Here is a 19,604-nt window from a genome sequence, read left to right as displayed (position 1 = left end):
GTACACCTACACATTCTAATGAGAAAAACCTTTAAACTAGAATGACACTTATTATAATGCAGACCTCTCCTCCAAAAAGTCTAATTATCCATTAGCTGGATAATTATATTATGCAGATGTACCTCATGTTGTGGCCTGTGAGTGTACACTATAGCACATTTTTAAGTGCGAAACAGCGCATTGAAAGCAACAGCACACATTCAAGAGTCACTTTCTATGGTTTTTGTGAACACCGAAATTTTGATGCAAGCCATTTGCACTCAACCACACACAGTCCATGTAACCAAAAGAAGACTGAGCAAAGTGTTTACACCTTAACATCCTTCACAATGATCACATTTCGAAAAACAACACTGAAAATTGATGCGCAGAGCAGCTGGACCAACAAACTGGAGATTGTTCAGGGAAGACCATCTGCAGCCAGTTCTCTTTTATTTAAATTTTATTATATTTATTTTTTTTATACAATCTCAGTGGCAAGAAATTAGTCCTATATTCTATTCTTCACACTGACTCACCGTTCGATAGACATCTTCGCTGCTCACTTCGTACTTCTGCTGAATTCTCTCCTCCAGGAAGTAGATGCGCAGCTTGAGGCTGAAGTTCTCCTTCTTCAGGTCGTTCAGGTGCTGTGACAAAGTGCGGTAACCGTTAGACATGACTGTCAAAGAGCGCCGATGCTGCTTGACATGTCTGTTACAAGTCAAAAATAAAAAGTGCTCCTTGGCTTCTCCATAACACGCCAGGTCAAAGGACGTGTGCCTTTCTTCCAGGCTGGTAGTTGTGACAAATGCTGCCCCAGTTGGGCCTCTGGCACCCCATTGACAAAACCACACACTACTAAACTAATAAATAACACACACAGTCTAAAACAGTATTAGCGGTGCAGAGGGCATCTCTGCGGCCCGAGTGGTCACAGATGCATCCGTGTCAGCTCCATGGTGTGTTCTGGGGCCAAGGGGACGGGCACTCGGGCTTATTTTACAGGAGCACACATCCATGGAATCCCAGACCGCCAAGGGAGATGGGTGGAAGTGGAGGGGAGGAGGGGGGAGGGCTGAAGACACGAAGGGCGGGAGGAAAGATACTCTGGGTTTACAGGCACTTGTCATATGATGGGAAGTCTCACCCTCCTGCAAAAAACAGCAGCTGACACACGCAGGCACACGAACACAAGTAAACAAGGACAAAGATCCTTTTATGACCTTTTGTTTAGGCTTTTCTCTACATTGGAGTTTACAGTTTCACTTTACCTTATAATATTTCAGTACAGTATTTCCCCCTTCTATACCATGGTTCATCGTTCACGTCCAAATAAATAGTAATCCAGAAGGAATATTACACGTCAATATACGTCACTGCTTCCTCTTCCGAAGCCAATCACTGAGTGTGTCCATTAAAGTGTCCTATTACACACGGGTGTTCAATAATTCAGAGCAAAATGGGTCGGACACCAAATTTAGTGTCTGCATGGATTAGGGATGACATCATGGTGTGCATTAACACATGACACGTTCAGTTCCGCGTACGCACACATCCTGCTAAAATCAATTATGTCAACACACACAGTGAGAATGAAATTTCGTGAGTGTACCACATCCAAAGAGTCTGCAGTCATGAAAGTGAATCTGTTTTTTTTTTGGGTGCCATCAATAGGAACATCACTACAGTGACAATTTGTGATGCTTGTTTGGGTAAGAAGCTGCAATGTGTTAAAACTGTGACATTCTTCACAAATATTTGGACACATCAATCAATCGATCAATCTGTGGTTGGGATAGACCCTTAATTCACCTTGAACCTTAATTCTTCTTTTAATTTATTACACAGATTTTAATCCGTTAATGGGAAATTCAACGTCAGTAATCATGCAGACTAAAATATCTCCAACAACAGGTTGCCATCTTTTTGTTCGCAGGGGCTAGAACCACGACCTTCCAGTTCCGAACAAGGGAGAACATGCAAACTCCACACAGGAGGGCCTGAGCATAGATTCAAACCCAGAGCCTCAGCACTGACAGGCAGATATGCTAACCAGGTCACTGTGCATTCCACAGTTTTGAATGCAATATTTACATTTATGAAAAACCTTTGTACTATAATTTATATTTTTCATTTTTCTCAAGACGTCATACTTCAACTGGATTGTAAATTGTTAATATCAAGACCCTATCTCTGAGTCTCTGATTTGCTTCTCCTACATCTGTTAAAAATTAAAAATGTATTTATTGTATATTTCATTGGAAATACTAACCAACAGCAATTGTTTACTATGACATAGGAGGTTACATTTTGATTAATTGTTGACATTCTGCTGCCAAAAAGTATCTTGACAGTAACTTGAATTTGTCTGAAAATACAGATTTTCTTTTTTTTTTCTTTTTAATGCTCACACCGGCTCAGGCTTCTTGTGTTGGTGACTGTCCACAGATTTTAGCGCTTGTCTAATCTGCACATATTGAAAGTAAAAATGTTACTTCTGTGCTCAGATTGTTCACTTTGAGTTGTAAGTGTGAGGCCAAGCTAAACAAAATTGTTAAAATGGCGGATAAAATCTTGGGAAAACCCCAACCTCTAGCCTACATTTGCACTGACAAGATGAAAGGGAAAGCTCAGAAAATCCTGGCACACAGCTCTCATCCTCTGTCCTGTCAGTTTGAGCTTCTGTAGTCCAGGAGGCGCTACAGAGGTCCTCTGGCTAAAGGTAGGTTCAAAAAATCATTTATTCCAAAATGCCATCGTGATTTTGAACTCAACAAGGTGACCACTCCACACTAAGGACCCCAACTGTTCCACACTGATCTTTTACTTCTTTTACTAGACCTTATTATACTTTTATTTTTCTTATTCACAACACATCTTGATTCTGTTTTTATGTGTTTATTATGTTTTGCTCTATTTTTAATATACTGTATGTTAATAATGTATCTGTATTTTAGAGCCAAAAACAAATGTCTACCTTTGTGGACAATAAAGAATTATTCTATTCTATTCTATTCTATTCTATTCTATTCTATTCTATTCTATTCTATTCTATTCAATTCTATGAGGAATATTTGTCTAAATGTGCAAAGTGTAATAACCATGCAGAGAAGAACAGAGAAAATCTGGGCCATACTGGTGCCCTGAGGGAGAAAGCAGGAGGTTCCATTCAGGGTGTTTTCCATGTGATGCCCTCAGCTGTAGGTGATCTCATTGCCATCATAATATTTTAAGACCGCTAATGCATGCAATTTGGTTGCTGTCACGCAAATAGATGTCACAAAATCCACTTTTAACCACACTTTTCTCCCCACCAGTTAGTACACAACACAGGGCTGCATGCTGACAATATCCATAAATTCCATGCCCATTGTCGCACTGAAGTGAGAGCCTTTTAGGTAGACTAGGTGCCAAAAAGTGGCCTATTATGTATATGTTCTTTTGCTGGCCTTCACAAATATGAGAATCAAAACTCAAGTTCAACACTCCAAAACTAGGAAAATTGTATACTGTATGTCTGGACATGTAATCACATATTTGACCACAAGATAGCAACACAGAGCAGACTGTCCCTAGGTCACTGCAAATGACTGCCAACACACAAGGAACTAGAATAGTAACAAATGATGCAATACACTAATTCTGCTATTTTCACAAGCTTTGGTAAGATTGCGTCAAACTTAAGTTTACAAAAAAGAATCAGCACATTAAAAACATTGTTCATTGTTAACAGATATTTCAAGAATAAATTTGCAATAATTAAGGAATACAGTATACCTGCTCAAATTCCTTTAGAGTGTGAGGCTGAAGAGGAGGAGTGTTGTCTGCTTCGTCTTGACACACATCTAAAACAAGTCAGAGTTGAAGTTAGAAAGAAAAAAAACTCACATGCGTTTACATATATGTGGTCCATGGGAATTGCGGGTCAGTCCTACCTGTCACGGGTGCCGTGACTTTGGATGATGCTTCCTCCTCCACAGCACTGTACCCAGAAACAAATTCTACTTTTAGTGGGCAACACACAGACATGAATAGTAAATACACACTAATTGGAATTGTTGTGTACAACGGAACCTCTAAAGAGAAACACCCTTGAGGCCATACAGTACATAGGAATACAGTGCTAAATTGAGTTGACACTTTGGGTCTATGACAAAGCTCGGAACTCCTACTGTACATCAAATCAATTTTCCCCATTGAAACGAATTGAGATGTAATTAATCCTTAAAATGGAAGAATTAACATTTAAGCTCTAAATTTGCCTTACACACTACGAAAAAGAACTGCTACTGTATGTCACGTGCTGTCATATTTGTCTGCCTAAAAATTTCTAAATTACAGCAAGACAAGTCTGCTTCAAACTTCAAACAAATGAAGACCATTAATTTAAGACAATTTCTTATGGCCGAATTTGCCTTTAATGATGTTAGTTTATAAAGATTTAATTCATTATTGTTGCAGTTTAAGTGATATTACTATGCAATATCTTAACTTGCACATTCCCATTTTATATTTTTGTCTTTTTGACGTTAATGCTCTGATGAAATAAAATTTTAAAAAATACAGTATAAGAAATCAGAATTTACTCACCGATTACTCAGAACTTGAGTATTTTTTTTTCATTGAGTACTTACTTTTACTCAAGTAATTCTTTGGACGACTACTTTTACTTGAGTCATATGTAGTGATTTTAAATTGGTGGGTTGGGACCCAAAAGTGGGCCACAGACCCATTTTTGCTGAGTGCGGACCGTATTCAGATTTTTCTGTCCCAGTACAGTTTGTTCCCGAACAAAGCATATTATATGTAAACAACAGGAAGTGTAATTGCCACACACTCTAGTCACCTGTACACTCCATAAACAAATACAGTGTAGCTCAACTTCTGGCTCGCGGATGTCATGGCTAGCAACGGCAGCGGTACGTCACACTCCTTTTAATCAGCATTTAAAAATAAAATATAATGTTCATGTGTTTTCAGAAGCTATTTTTTAAACAAAACATTTTCTTTGTTATTCTTAACTTCTATAAAAGTGCTTCAAGACTTTGCAACATTTGGAAAATGTGGGTCCCAGGTTGAGAACCACTGCTCTCAAGTAACAGTATTCTTACTTGAGTACAATGTTTGGCGGCGCTACCCACCTCTGCACCTGTATGACAGTTAATAATATTATGGAAATTTTACTTTTTAATAATTGAGAGTGGAATCTCATCTCGTGTGAAATTGAACAACCAAGTAAATCTTTTTCTGTCAAAAACAAAACCCTGAAACCCTGAAGTCTCTTCACATGTCATTTGCACCTCTTTGAAGAATTGTGATGGGTGGAGGGTGTAATTAATTACCTCATAAAGGACACCCAGCAGGGAACATTTGGAGGGATGACAGAAACTCAGCCTCCAAATCAATGTTAGCATGCTAGCATGATAGCATTGTGCTACGAATGAAAGTAGCAACATCCCGGGCTACTACTGTACATGCAGGCCTAAAGCTCCCGGTGCTCTTGTTCACATCTATACATGGCACATTCCTGAAAACAGCTGAAAACGACAAGACAGTTGCGGCATGCCAACGGTTTAAAAGTTGCAGACTAGTTGTTCACATGCCGCATTTTTGTGCTTGAGCCAGACTATCACAATGAAACGACACTATTGTTTTTTGTTTGTTTTGTTTTTTAATGTGCCACACTGCACTATGTTGGGAATTTACGTGTTAAACACTGACGGTGCCTATTTGTGAGCTTTCATTGTACATCTTCTGCCACTTGTCTTGTTGTTGTTGTTTATTTATTTGCTTTTTCTGCTGCTTCGTTGCACGTTAATCAAAATGTGTTACCAATAATACGGTCTAATTTTAATGTTGACATGATTTAAAAAAAGAAAAAAAATGGGGACTATGCAGATAGATGATGTACTGTACTGAATGTGGGCCTATATGCTTTTTAGACAACCGGTTCCAACGCGAATAGCTTACAATTTGGCAATAATCATGACGCTAACACCGAAGGCATCCCTAAATGACCTTAAATAAATCTTGGCCAATTGGCGTGTTGCGTTCAAGCACCACCGTATCACCTTTGCGCACAATTAGCTTAAAAAAATATATATAAAGCATCTCACCTCTCACATTCGCCCCACATCGGCGACGAGCTCCGATCCATGCACGTACAGTAATTCCTTTTAAATCAATGAGAGTCCATGTCGCCTTTAAAGCGCACCGTCAATAAGAGGATAAGATAAGAGCAGCAAGAGTGAAGAAGTGGAGCATGTTGGCACTAGCAGGAGGAGGAGGAGGATGAGGAGGAGGAGGCGTGCCGCGTGTGCGCCCTCCGGCGAGCAGCAAACGTGACACAAAAGACAGAACACTCTGCAGAAGAGCTCTTCTGTTGCAGCTGCGTGCCACCACATGAAGGTGAAAAGGACTATAGGGCGGTTGCTTTACTAGTAGCAACCGTCAGGAAAGCCTTTTAAGTATTTCCTTGATATCCAAGGTCAATGTTCAGTTCGCTCTTGGTCCTCACTAGTAAGACATTTCAGCACACTAGTAGAACGACTGTTTATTATTGTTTTTTTGGGGGGGGGTTTCACTACTGTATGACACTTATGTATACTAGCAGTCAACGTTGGCATTCTAGTAAGACAACTATATGTTACCAGTGAGTGAAAACTACTAGTGGGCATTTTGGTGCTGCTAGTGGGGGTCCAGGAGGCTACTAGTGTGTGCCTGGTAGTGGAAATGCAGCACATTAATTTACAAGTAAGGTTTAATTTAGAAGTAAGTCAAAAGTGGTACTAATAGTGATGGGTAAAAAAATTGTACACTAGTTGACATCTATGCTCTACTAGTATGAAAAGCCGTATGAGCAATTATTCAATATCCTTGAGATCAAGCTTAAGGTCTATGTACAAACCCAATTCCAATGAAGTTGGGATGTTGTATTAAACATAAATGAAAACAGAATACAATGATTCGCAAATCATGTTCGACCTATATTTAATTGAATACATTACAAAGACAAGATATTTAATGTTCAAACTGATAAACTTTCTTGTTTTTATCAAATAATCATTAACTTAGAATTTTATGGCTGCAACACGTTCCAAAAAAGCTGGGACAGGCTCATGTTCATCACTGTGTTACATCACCTTTTCTTTTAACAACATTCAATAAACGTTTGGGAACTGAGGACACTAATTGTTGAAGCTTTGTAGGTAGAATTCTTTCCCATTCTTGCTTGATGTACAGCTTCAGCTGTTCAACAGTCCGGGGTCTCCGTTGTCGTATTTTACGCTTCATAATGCGCCACACATTTTCAATGTGAGACAAGTCTGGACTGCAGGCAGGCCAGTCTAGTACCCGCACTCTTTAACTACGAAGCCACACTGTTGTAACACATGCAGAATGTGGTTTGGCATTGGCATTGGCAAATAAGCAGGGATGTCCATAAAAAAGACATTGCTTGGATGGCAGCATATGTTTCTCCAAAACCTGTATGTACCTTTCAGCATTAATGGTGCCTTCACAGATGTGTAAGTTACCCATGCCATTGGCACTAACACAGCCCCATACCATCACAGATGCTGGCTTTTGAACTTTGCATCCACAACAGTTCTGATGGTTCTTTTCCTCTTTGGCCTGGAGGACACGACGTCCACAATTTCCAAAAACAATTTGAAATGTGGACTCATCTGACCACAGAACACTTTTCCACTTTGCATCAGTCCATCTTAGATGAGCTCGGGCCCAGAGAAGCCGGCGGCGTTTCTGGGTGTTGTTGATAAATGGCTTTTGCTTTGCATAGTAGAGTTTTAAGTTGCACTTACGGATGTAGCGCCGAACTGTATTTACTGACATTGGTTTTCTGAAGTGTTCCTGAGCCCATGTTGTGATATTCTTTACACATTGATGGCAGTTTTTGATGCAGTGCCGCCTGAGGGATCAAAGGTCACGGGCATTCATTGTTGGTTTTCGGCCTTGCCGCTTATATGCAGTGATTTCTCCAGATTCTCTGAACGTTTTGATAATATTATGGACCGTAGATGATGAAATCCCTAAATTCCTTGCAACTGTAGGTTGAGGAACATTGTCCTTAAACACTTCGACTATTTTCTCACACATTTGTTCACAAAGAGGCGAACCTCGCCCCATCTTTGCTTGTGAATGACTGAGCAATTCAGGGAAGCTCCTTTTATATCCAATCATAGCACCCACCTGTTCCCAATTAGCCTGTTCACCTGTGGGATGTTTGATGAGCATTCTTCAACTTTCTCAGTCTTTTTTGCCACCTGTCCCAGCTTTTTTGGAATGTGTTGCAGCCATAAAATTCCAAGTTAATGATTATTTGTTAAAAACAAGAGAGTTTATCAGTTTGAACATTAAATATCTTGTCTTTGTAGTGTATTCAATTAAATATAGGTTGAACACTATTTGCAAATCATTGTATTCTGTTTTTATTTATCTTTAACACAACGTCCCAACTTCATTGGAATTGGGGTTGCACTAGTACGCTGTTTGTCCTCATTAGTGAGACATTTAAGCACATCAGCAGAACAACTGTGTCTTCCTAATAATGTTTTTTTCTGCTACTGGTGCCCTACACTAACTAACATGTAGTTAGTTACATGTTACGGGTGAGGAGGCAAAACTGTGCACTAGTTGACATTCCCATGCTACTAGTATGGAAAGTCATTTAAGCATTTATTTTATATCCTTGATATCCATCTTGAAGTCCATTTACTAGTATGCTCTTTGTCTTCACATGGAAGCAAAGCAAAGCAAATGTATCTATATAGCGCATTTCATACACAAGGTAACTCAATGTGCTTTACATGATTAAAAGCATTTAAAAACAAAGAAAAAAAGCAGCTTATAAACATTTAAAACAAAGAGAAAAAAATACAATTAAAACAGCATACAGTGCAAGAAATATAATTTTAAAAGTGGAAATGCTCTAAAAAGCATGGGAAAAAAGAAGAGTTTTTAACCTGGACTTAAAAACATGCACACTTGGGGCTGACGTCACCTCTGTTGGCAACTTATTTCATTTGTGTGCAGTAAAATAGCTAAATGCTGCTTCACCATGTTTGCTTTGGACTCTGTGCTCCACTATTTGGCCATAGTCTGTCGATCTCAGAGCCCTACTGCGTTTAGTGATTTATAGACCAGTAGCAGAACTTTAAAATCTATTTTAAAGCTGACTGGAAGCCAGCGTAAAGACTTTAGAATTGGAGTAATATGCTCTGACCTCTTTGTTCTGGTCAGAACCCGAGCTGCAGCATTCTGAATGAGCTGCAGCTGTTTAATGCTCTTTTTGGGGGGTCCAGTCAGAAGACCATTACAATAGTCAAGTCTACTTGAGAGAAAAGCATGGATGAGCTTCTCCTGGTCTGTTTGACACATGCAAGCCTTCACTCTGGATATATTCTTCAGATGGTAGAAGGCGGTTTTAGTAATTGATTTGATATGACTGTTGAAAGTCAGGTTGGAATCTATCAGTACACCAAGGTTTCGGACTTTAAAGAGAGTGAGTTCAGGTATTTACTAACAGCAATCCTCTTTATTTATTGCCAAAAACAATTATCTCAGTTTTGTTTAATTGAACACAATTTTGGTTCATCCAGTTATTTATCTGTTTTAGACAGTGACACAACTCCTCAATTGAACTGTAGTCATATGGAGACACTGCTAGATATAACTGTGTGTCATCTGCATAGCTATTATAGTCAAAATTAAAGTTCTGAAGAATTTGACCCAAGGGTAGCATATACAGGCTGAACAGGAGGACAGTTCAGCAGTGACTAGGCCACTAGTGGGAAAAACAAACAAACGGTTCTACTGGTGCGTTCTCCTACTTGTGCGCTGAAATGTATTACTAATATATAAACACACAGTGTAGTGTTGGAACTGTAACTACATGCTCAAACGGCTTTCCAGTAAAGACGATGTTTACACTTTCACCCTTCCTTTCAAATATGCTCACATAAACTATTACAAACACCCTAGTTTGATGCTGTAGAGTTATACACCACTATAAACTACTGCAGCAATAATAAGCATATTGTCAAAATAATGTCTCTCAGTCAGTGCCGATTAAAGATTAGCATTATTATGTTTGTAAGAGGCAGAATGATTGATACAGTTCTTGAATTTGATCTCATTGCAGTGTGAAAGTGTACCAAATATTGTGGCACTGTACAACAAATGATGGAACAATTGGGATATGAGTGTAATGGCTTTATAGATATACAGTAGATATCAGAGCACTTGGACTAACAATAAAAGTATCCTGCTTGCTAAAGTGGTCATCAGAGGTTGTAAAAATGCCAATAATCATAATAATCATGTGCTCCAATTACTCAGTGTCCTATCGTTTTGAATTAACTGACTAATTGTGACACAAGAGGGAGATGACAATGTATTTTTGAGCAAAAAAACAAACAAACAAACAAACAAAAAACAACAAAAAAGGTGATATATCACAATCTGTTTATCGTTGATTGATCTGTCATTTCACTATGCTTTTAAATTTGCTAAGTTTTCTCCTCATTTAAATCGTTTTATAGTTCAGATAGTCACATTACAGTTTGATAATGTGCTGCTCAGCTGTTGTTGGTCTAAAGTTACAGAGGCTGCTGATTACATAATTTGTACTGATGGCAGTGTTGATTGCAGGGTTTGGAGAGAAAGAGAGAGAGAGAGAGAGAGAGTGAGGGGGGTTAGGAGTGAGTAAAAGTTAATAAGATTATGGCACTGTTTGAAGTCAGTGAAAGAAAATGGGATTAAAATGCTCACTTTTAACAAGTAATCTTGTTAACATTGTGGTAAATGATGAATGGAATCACAGGATATGATTTCCAAAGGGGGCCTGCAGCAGTCAAGAGAGTGAAGGAAGGATTGAAGCTCATTACTTTGTTGACACAATGTCGTGGCCAGTAAGTCACAGTCAAGGTTGGTGGCCTCCTCTTGTGGACTTGTAGTTTGTTACACTCTTAAACATAAAAATGTCTCTAAAAGAACCCTACCAATGAGTTAGCTAAAGGTTTCATTATAGCAGACATTCATTGTATAAACAACCAAATAAATTATATCTGAATCATTGTGATTGTTATTTGCAGATTCTCACAATGCAGTGACCTAGCAAGGTTTTTTCCCAGCTGTACTGACTATGAGAAACACTAGATGTCCTCCTATGACCAAAGCATCAGCATCAGAAGCATGTATGACTTTGTAATTGTCATTAAAATTAAATATCCAGTCTCTGAGAGCACATTCTTTTTAAGTCCTCTTCCCAAAGACCACACGGGGCCCTGTCCTAGTGCCCCGAGGCTCCGTAGAGATGATCCAGATAGGAGGCGACTTCATAAAGTCTTTCTCAGCCATCCTGCTCTCCTCAGCTCGGGCCATCTCCTGCAGCTCCGGCGTGGTTTCTGGACACCAGTCGGCCACAAATTTGTCTTTGGCCTCACAATAGTTGACCACCACCTCCTCAGGCTGCTCCCCCAAGAGCCAGTCTGAAATACATAACGTTGATATCTGCAAGTTATAGTCACCAATGACCAATGTCAGGAATCCAGTCTTTGCAAACTACAACCACAGTAATAAACATACCTGGCTGTTAATGTATTTTTGACACCTTACCACTTGGATTTTACTGAAATAGTTAATTATGTACATAAAACTAGAAACATGTGCCATGAGTGATCATCAGGTGTTTTGCGGTGAATTGTAAAAAAAAAAAAAAATCCATAGTTTTTACAGAAAAAATCCGGCAGCTGAATTGCCAGAAATCTTTTAATCTTCTAAAAAATACTGAAAAAATCTGGCAGACAGGTTACCAGAATTTTCCCGTAAATAAATACAGTACACATGTTAACATCTTAACAGAATGCCCTTTACATTTTACAGTAAAAAACTGTTAAAGTTTGCCAAAAAAATAACATTTTTAAGTGGTAAATTAAATTTCCATTTCTTTAGAGTTAACATGAACACTCTGCTAATTAAACTAAGTATGTGAAATAATAATATGGGAGCGTTTTGTCAATATTTTTTCTTTAATTTCACTAACTCATTACAACAATATACGAAGATAATGGCATTCTAACTAACTGCAATATAATACAATAAGTCAAACAATAATAGCATTGATGTTACAAATGAATAACACTCAGCTAGAATTGTGCAAAGATATTGTTACTCAGGAATTCTTCAGTCTTTGATAACAGTAAATGACCTGTTGGGCTTCACCAGTCACAGTTTCATAAAAAACACAGTGGAACATAAATCAATCATAAATGTGACATTTAAATAAGACACACATTCAATAAATTATTGGTAACATAAACACACACAAATGGCAAGAATTAAAGTCCTTATTACAGCAATAAATCAACATTGCTTGGTGCAATGCATTCTGGGAACCACATGGCTTCACAGGATTTTTTTATGGCCACTGGATATTTATGTTTCATTTTATTTTTAAATATTTTTCAATTTATTTTATTGTGTGTTCTGCACAAAATACTGAATGTATTTTATGAACAAATGGGAAAAAAAGAATAGAAATTAATTGCCATTACATTCAGGATACGTAGGGGACCAAAGTATTATTATTATTCATTAAATTTTTTTTTTTTGCCAAATATCGGAATCAGCATTGGCCTAAAAAAAAGAAAAATCCATATTGGTCAGGTCCTAAATCAAACTAGTTATCTATAAATTCTATAGAACAATATGATTTTTTTAACATATTTTTTCTTTAAAATTTGCATTGGTGAAGTAATTTACAAAAGAAGAGTTTAAATTTAACACTGTTTCAGTGTTTTTTTATTTACAGTTTTTTCTGTCAGGATTTTACAGCTTTTTGTTGTAAATTTCACAATCTTTTTTTACAGTACCAGTAGCTTTTTTCACACTGTGTAAGTACATTCGTGAGTATATTGAGACGAGATCGTTATTATTTCTGTGAAAAATACAGTACTTTTTATTACCCTTTTGGCTGGTGGTGTGCGAATAGATTTTTCTAATGTAAAGCGTGCCTTGGCTCAATAAAGGGTGGGAAACACTACTAACATAATTCATAGCCACACACCTGCAAAGTCATGGATGAGGTCCTTTATGAGGTGACCGATGATGGCGTAGAGAACACCTAGCACGATGAAAATGGCCATGAGCAGATAGAGCACATAGGTCGGCAGGTGGATGGCGTCCCTCGAGGGGGGTATGTAGCTCTCAAACAAAACCGCTCCGTCTTCTTCTTTGTAACGGACTTTTAAGCTGTCTACCGGCAGCTCCATGGCTCTAGAAAACGTCACAGGCCTTCAGTGAGGAAATCCATTATGGTGCCAACAGAGTTTTGAACAAATACTCTTCACTTCAGGCCAAATGTGCTGAGAGATGACAGGAAATATTGTGTGTTTTTTCCCCCCACGCTTGAGCCCATTAGCGTCTTCATGTTGAGCTGAGCTCATAGAAGTAGATTAGAACAGCTTGAAGCTCTGAAGGTCAGATGGTCATTTTCACTATGACACAGAGTTTACAGTCAGACAGATGACGTGTGTTTTTCTTACGTCACAGTTTTGTTTGTTTTTGTTGATAACTGCAAAAATGAAAAAAAAATCATGTTTTGATTGTCAGATTCATTAGAACATTTTATACAATGCAACCATAGTTATAATTTGTTTTCCTCTGGTGGTAGTGATGTCCGGATCAATACTGAAACAGCAATACATCAGATGCCAAATGTTCATGCTCCAAAATCGATCCTCAAAACAAAATATCAACACTTTTGACACTTTAATGATTTGGGGTAATGTTCTATAGATCATTTACAGAAACACAGTGAAAAGTAGAGAGCAGGAGAGGGAGAAGGATGTCTGGGCTTCCTGCTTAAGTAGCTGCACCCACAACCCGACCCCGGATAAGCAAATGAAAATGGATGGACAGTCGAAAGGAACTAAACTATTGAGATACAGTACTGTCTAAATAATAAGCAGTTGGTAGGAGCTACTTTTTCTTTCTTTCTTTTTCTTTTGGGTAAAAGCGAAATGTGTATGCAAAGCAGCATGCCATGCTACTCAGTAAGTCAGTCACTCAGCCTTAGAGGTATAGACACGATGGCAGAACGTAAACAGAGTCATGAGTGGAGCTATTTCAGCTCATCTAACAGCCAGGACACGATTTGTGATGTTTGTCCAAAAGCGGTAAGGAATTGTGGCAAAACAACAAACCTTGTGAAACACCTCGGGATAAACCATAACACAGAATAAGAGGCATTTATGATGAGGCGGATGGAAGAGGAGAGAGATCACAGTGTCGTTCTTTCAGTGCTGCTGGCAGGCTCTATCCAGGTACAGATGGAGAACATGTGGATCTTTCTGGTTATATTTCAATAATTATTTTATAGTAATATATTTTAAAGGATCTATATTATATTTAAAAAAGATAAATATACATATTACCAGATATCTATCTATCTATCTATCTATCTATCTATCTATCTATCTATCTATCTATCTATCTATCTATCTATCTATCTATCTATCTATCTATCTATCTATCTATCTATCTAATGTAATAGTGTTTAAAAATACTGATGTTTAGTAATCCTCTGGCTTTTACAAATGAGCTCATTGTAGATGACCAGTGCAGATATTGCACGTAGGCAGGAAGGTAAGATGGATTAATGAGAGCGGACGAGACAATTTGTATTGTTAAGTTGTTTACTAGAAAGAAGCTTAGATAGACAGGAACACTTGTGACGAGGGAAATGGCAGCTCAGCACCATGAAATTGTATTTTATTCTCTCTCTCGCTCTCTCTGTCTCTCTCTCTCACTCTCTCTCTCACTCTCTCACTCACTCTCTCTCTCTCTCATCAATTTTACTATGTCACATTTTCATTTTGAGTGCAATTTGTCATTTTTTTTTGTCACCAGGGTGCAATGTGGAATAATTAACAATTGGGACAGGTTACATTTTGAAGTTGTAATGATAAGAGGCTTGTTCTTATTATGTATAAACAAAGTATATACAGCAAAAGGATCAGACAAGAAAAGCATTTCCTTAAGCGTCACTACAGAGACCAAAATAATTGAAAAACAAATGAGATGACATCGTCAAAAGACTTAGGGGGAGGTGACGTGAGGGCTCGGAGGGCAGATCAAGGTCATGCCATGTGACGATTTTCTTTTTTATAGTTCGATGCTTCTCTTTGGAAGTGGAGGAGAAGGGCTGGATGGAAGGTGGCAGCCTGGCAACATCTCTTCTTTCTCTCTCTCCATGTTCACTTTGTCTCTCTCCATTAGGGAACCGCACACACTCAGTTGCTTCACTTCTTCTATTAATGTGCTGCCTTGCTCACATTGATCCTCCACCAGTTTGGGGCCAAAAATCGAGTCTGAGAGGGAGAAAAGTGGAATAATAATAATATGGTTAGAAGCGTGTGTTTACATTTGAGCCTTTAATTGGCCACTCATTGACATGTATAGACAATTATCATATTACAAGATCTTTCAATTGTGTGACTTTAGTTTTAATGATAAAGTATATGCGCAAAAAAATTATTCCAAGTCAATCACACTTTCCATATATTAACCAAATTAATCTATTTCACATGCTATTTTGCAAGCTGACAGAAAACAACTGGAATTGAATAGAATGTAATATACAGTTATAATAATATTCAACAATCCATTCTCTGTACCGCTTATCGTCACTTCGTGTGTGAGGCAGGGTACACCTTAAACTGGTCGCCAGCCAATCTCAGGGCACAAATAAACAAACAACCATTTACACCAACTGACAATTTAGAGACTTCAGTTACCTACCATGCATCTTTTTGGAATGTGGAAGGAAACTAGAGTACCTGGAGAAAACTGACAGAGGCACAGGGAGAACATGCAACCTCAATTCAGGAAGGTTGAAGCCTGAATTTGAATCCACGACCTCTGAACTGTGAGGTGAATGTGTGAACCAGTTGTCCACTATGTCGGTCTATTATTATTAGGGCTGTACCGATTCATTTGGTGCATCAATGTATAGATTTTATATTCCAACAATCCAACTGCATCGATCTGTGTTCAGGAAGTTGGCCTTCCGGACGAAATACATCGATTTAAAATCGTTTTAGAAGGTAATCAATCGATTGTGTCAAGATTAGGAAATAACACACTGGCTTTACACACGGCAGATATTATATGGATGCGTGTGTTTGACTCGCTTTGGTGCAAGTTGGAGCCTTTCAACTAAGCGAGCTTATTGAGCTAACTGTTAAAATAGAGAGCATTTATTATCAACATGTCGCTAAGCAGAGATCAAGTGTGAGTGTAAGTGGTGTGAGTACCGTGTGTAAAGGTGTACAGTAGAAATGCTGAGAGCGTTGCTTGAATGCGTGATTAAGAAACATTTGCAGCATTTGAAAGAACGACAGCAGGGTATGAGGAGGAACTGTGTCAAGACAAAAAAGGAGAACGAGCGACAATGTCAACTACTGGACGTTGTTTCCAAGCCTTAATGTTGTGTTACAAAGAGCAGGTTTACTCACTTTTTTACCTCTCTATGTATTATTAACGGCGGCACGATGGACGACTGGTTAGAGCGTCTGCCTCCCAGTTCTGAGGACCGGGGTTCAATCCCCGTCCCCGCCTGTGTGGAGTTTGCATGTTCTCCCCGTGCTTGCGTGGGTTTTCTCCGGGCACTCCGGTTTCCTCCCACATCCCAAAAACATGCATTAATTGGAGACTCTAAATTGCCCGTAGGTGTGACTGTGAGTGCGAATGGTTGTTTGTTTGTATGTGCCCTGCGATTGGCTGGCAACCAGTTCAGGGTGTACCCCGCCTCCTGCCCGAAGATAGCTGTGATAGGATCCAGCGCGCCCGCGACCCTTGTGAGGAGAAGCGGCTCAGAAAATGGATGGATGGATGGATGTATTATTAACACTATTGCTAAAAGCTTTGTGGGAAACCTCACGGTGCGCCCTTTTCTAGCAATTAGTATTTTACTGTTTAGAACAGGGATTCTCCAACTTTTTGGGTCCAGCCAGGGACCGTCTTGCAGTAGATTTTCTTCTCTTTTTGAGGAAAGAAACTGGCCGAGCCAGTAAAGTTATAGCTGAAATAATATAAATAACAATGAGTTACTGTTTTCCCCTTTGTTTTATTGCAAAGCAATACAAGTACATCATGTTGGTTTATTTTATCCATCCATCCATTTTCTGAGGTGCTTCTCCTCACCAGGGTCGCGGGCGTGCTGGAGCCTATCCCAGCTGTCATCGGGCAGGAGGCGGGGTACACCCTGAACTGGTTGGCAGCCAATCGCAGGGGCCATACAAACAAACAACCATTTGCACTCACAGTCATGCCTACGGGCAATTTAGAGTCTCCAATTAATGCATGTTTTTGGGATGTGGGAGGAAACCGGAGTGCCCGGAGAAAACCCACGCAGGCACGGGGAGAACATGCAAACTCCACACAGGCGGGGCCGGGGATTGAACCCAGGTCCTCAGAACTGTGAGGCTGACGCTCTAACCAGTCGGGCCACCGTGCCGCCTATTATTATTATTATTATTATTATTATTATTATTATTATTATTATTATTATTATTATTATTATTATTATTATTATTATTATTATTATTATTATTATTATTATTATTAATTTCCCTTTTCTATTGCCACTTGAGGTCTTCATTCATACAGAATACACTTCTTTGCATTCACCTTAATGATATGGGAAAATTGCTCTTGGGAAGCTTGACCTCTGCAAACCAACACAGGAAAAGTGTGGAGGATAAAATAAACCGGCGGCACGGTGGACGACTGGTTAGAGCGTCTGCCTCACATTTTTGAGGACCAGGGTTCAATCCCTGGCCCCGTCTGTGTGGAGTTTGCATGTTCTGCCCGTGCCTGCGTGGGTTTTCTCCGGGCACTCCGGTTTCCTCCCACATCCCGAAAACATGCATACTAGGTTAATTGACAACTCTAAATTGCCCGTAGGTGTGAATGTGGGTGCAAATGGTTGTTTGTTTATGTGTGCCCTGCAATTGGCTGGCAACCAGTTCAGGGTGTACCCCGCCTCCTGCCCGATGATAGCTGGGATAGGCTCCAGCACGCCCGCGACCCTAGTGAAGAGAAGCGGCTCAGAAAATGGATGGATGGATAAAATAAACCAACATGATGAAATCTGGGTTAGTGCACCAATGCAGCCTTGGGATAATTCTTCGTCCAAACACGACTCGGTTCATGGTGGAGCTGTTTTCGACAAGTGGACAGTCTCTTTAAAGCAAAGTCAATTCGATTAAGTGGTTTAAATTAATGGCAAAGGGAGTTCTCGGGTGATAGCATAAGCATTAAACAGCTTTATGCATGGTGATTTCTAATTAGTGGAAGGATGGGAAGATGGGAATGTCAGGACTGTAATCCTAAAGCAATAGTCTCAAAATAGCCAAATTGTAGTTCACCACACCAAGGAGACATGACACCATAAGGGTACCAATTCCTGTAATCTTTAGTCTAAACTTAAATCCCTCCATACATTCCCACTTCGAGCACTTTCGCTGAGGGTCCAATATGGTGGCGAGCAAAGAAAGTTAGCCAGAGGATAGGTAAATATAGGACAGAGTTAATAGGATTGACGGTGTCACGGAGCAATATCAGCATTCCATCTGTACAGGGATTACAGATATGAGCACAGAGAGGTGGACGGTAATACACCAAAGAGGCTTATGGGCCTCCATGACCACACCGCATACATACAGTACATTACATATATCCTTGTGGTACATATATTCAAGGGAACACCTAACTTGGTTTAAAACTGACATAATTTACTGGATTCTGGTGTTATTAGACCACCCCAAAAGTGCCAAATGACCAGTTGAAATGGAAAAATGGTATCATTTAATATTACTAGAGTTTGAAAATCATTATCACCATCAAACACATTTATTTATTCATTCATTTGTTCGAAAAATTCTAAACTGGAGCACAACATTGTATATGTCTTCAACTTCTAAATGTGTCCCTGGCAAATAATAAAGGTCCCATCAATCAACTTTCTTTATTAAATGTGTACATGTGTGGGGATATGCGTTTGACAACGTGCCACACGTCACTGAAGTGATTCCAACATGGTATAAAAAAAATCCAAAAAAACAAAACAAGATCTGATCCAAATGCTACTCAGCAGAAAATGAAAGGACAGTGTTTAATAATTACTCCATTTAAAATAAAGATTCCTTACCTGGAAATCAAAATGTGTTGCCTTATCTGCTCTTTTCCTCCATAAAGGGTCTTCTAAATGAGTGGGTGTCAGGTGCATCTGAAAAGAACCACAAAGAAACATAATCAAAGTGGCTCTTTAAACCATGCCTCAGTCACAATAAGCGCAAATGCACCATCATGGCTTCTCTCTACAAGTATAAACACAAGTTACGATGGGGTGATCCAGAAGTCCTCCAGATCTCCTCCTCTAGGGTTTCGTCTTGTTTTCTCTTCGCGGCATGTTAAGTTGGACCAAGCGAGTGAAGACGAACTGCCACTCGATGATGATGAGGGCGACGTTTGCGAAGAGAATGAACCAGGAGATGGGGTGCAAACCGTAGTAGAATTCGTGGGTCATGTTGAGCGAGATG

At 39.2% G+C, this 19,604-nt stretch overlaps 2 protein-coding genes across 3 annotated transcripts in view; both read right to left on the bottom strand.

Moving 5' to 3' along the window:
* pde4dip (phosphodiesterase 4D interacting protein) overlaps positions 1–6,315 on the bottom strand; it is a 56,558-nt gene extending 50,243 nt beyond the window's left edge. For both annotated transcript variants that reach the window (XM_061796432.1, XM_061796433.1), the window contains exons 1-4: positions 6,099–6,315; positions 3,918–3,964; positions 3,760–3,827; positions 519–629 (exon numbers count right to left, since the gene is read on the bottom strand). In XM_061796432.1, coding sequence (XP_061652416.1) covers positions 519–629; positions 3,760–3,827; positions 3,918–3,964; positions 6,099–6,139 — 267 coding nt within the window. In that variant the 5' untranslated portion in view covers positions 6,140–6,315. The remainder of the gene's footprint in view (positions 1–518; positions 630–3,759; positions 3,828–3,917; positions 3,965–6,098) is intronic.
* Positions 6,316–10,199: 3,884 nt separating this feature from the next.
* Positions 10,200–13,460, bottom strand: LOC133489178 (uncharacterized). The gene is made up of 2 exons (XM_061798015.1): positions 13,067–13,460; positions 10,200–11,489 (listed from the first exon to the last, which is right to left on the bottom strand). Exons 1-2 carry the CDS (start codon positions 13,269–13,271, stop codon positions 11,254–11,256), a joined length of 441 nt encoding a protein of 146 aa, XP_061653999.1. The 5' UTR covers positions 13,272–13,460; the 3' UTR covers positions 10,200–11,253.
* Between the last annotated feature and the right edge of the window lie 6,144 nt (positions 13,461–19,604).

This window comes from Phyllopteryx taeniolatus, chromosome 14 (assembly GCF_024500385.1).
Source record: "Phyllopteryx taeniolatus isolate TA_2022b chromosome 14, UOR_Ptae_1.2, whole genome shotgun sequence".
Lineage (NCBI taxonomy): Eukaryota > Metazoa > Chordata > Actinopteri > Syngnathiformes > Syngnathidae > Phyllopteryx > Phyllopteryx taeniolatus.
This window is presented reverse-complemented; position numbering and strand designations above follow the sequence as displayed.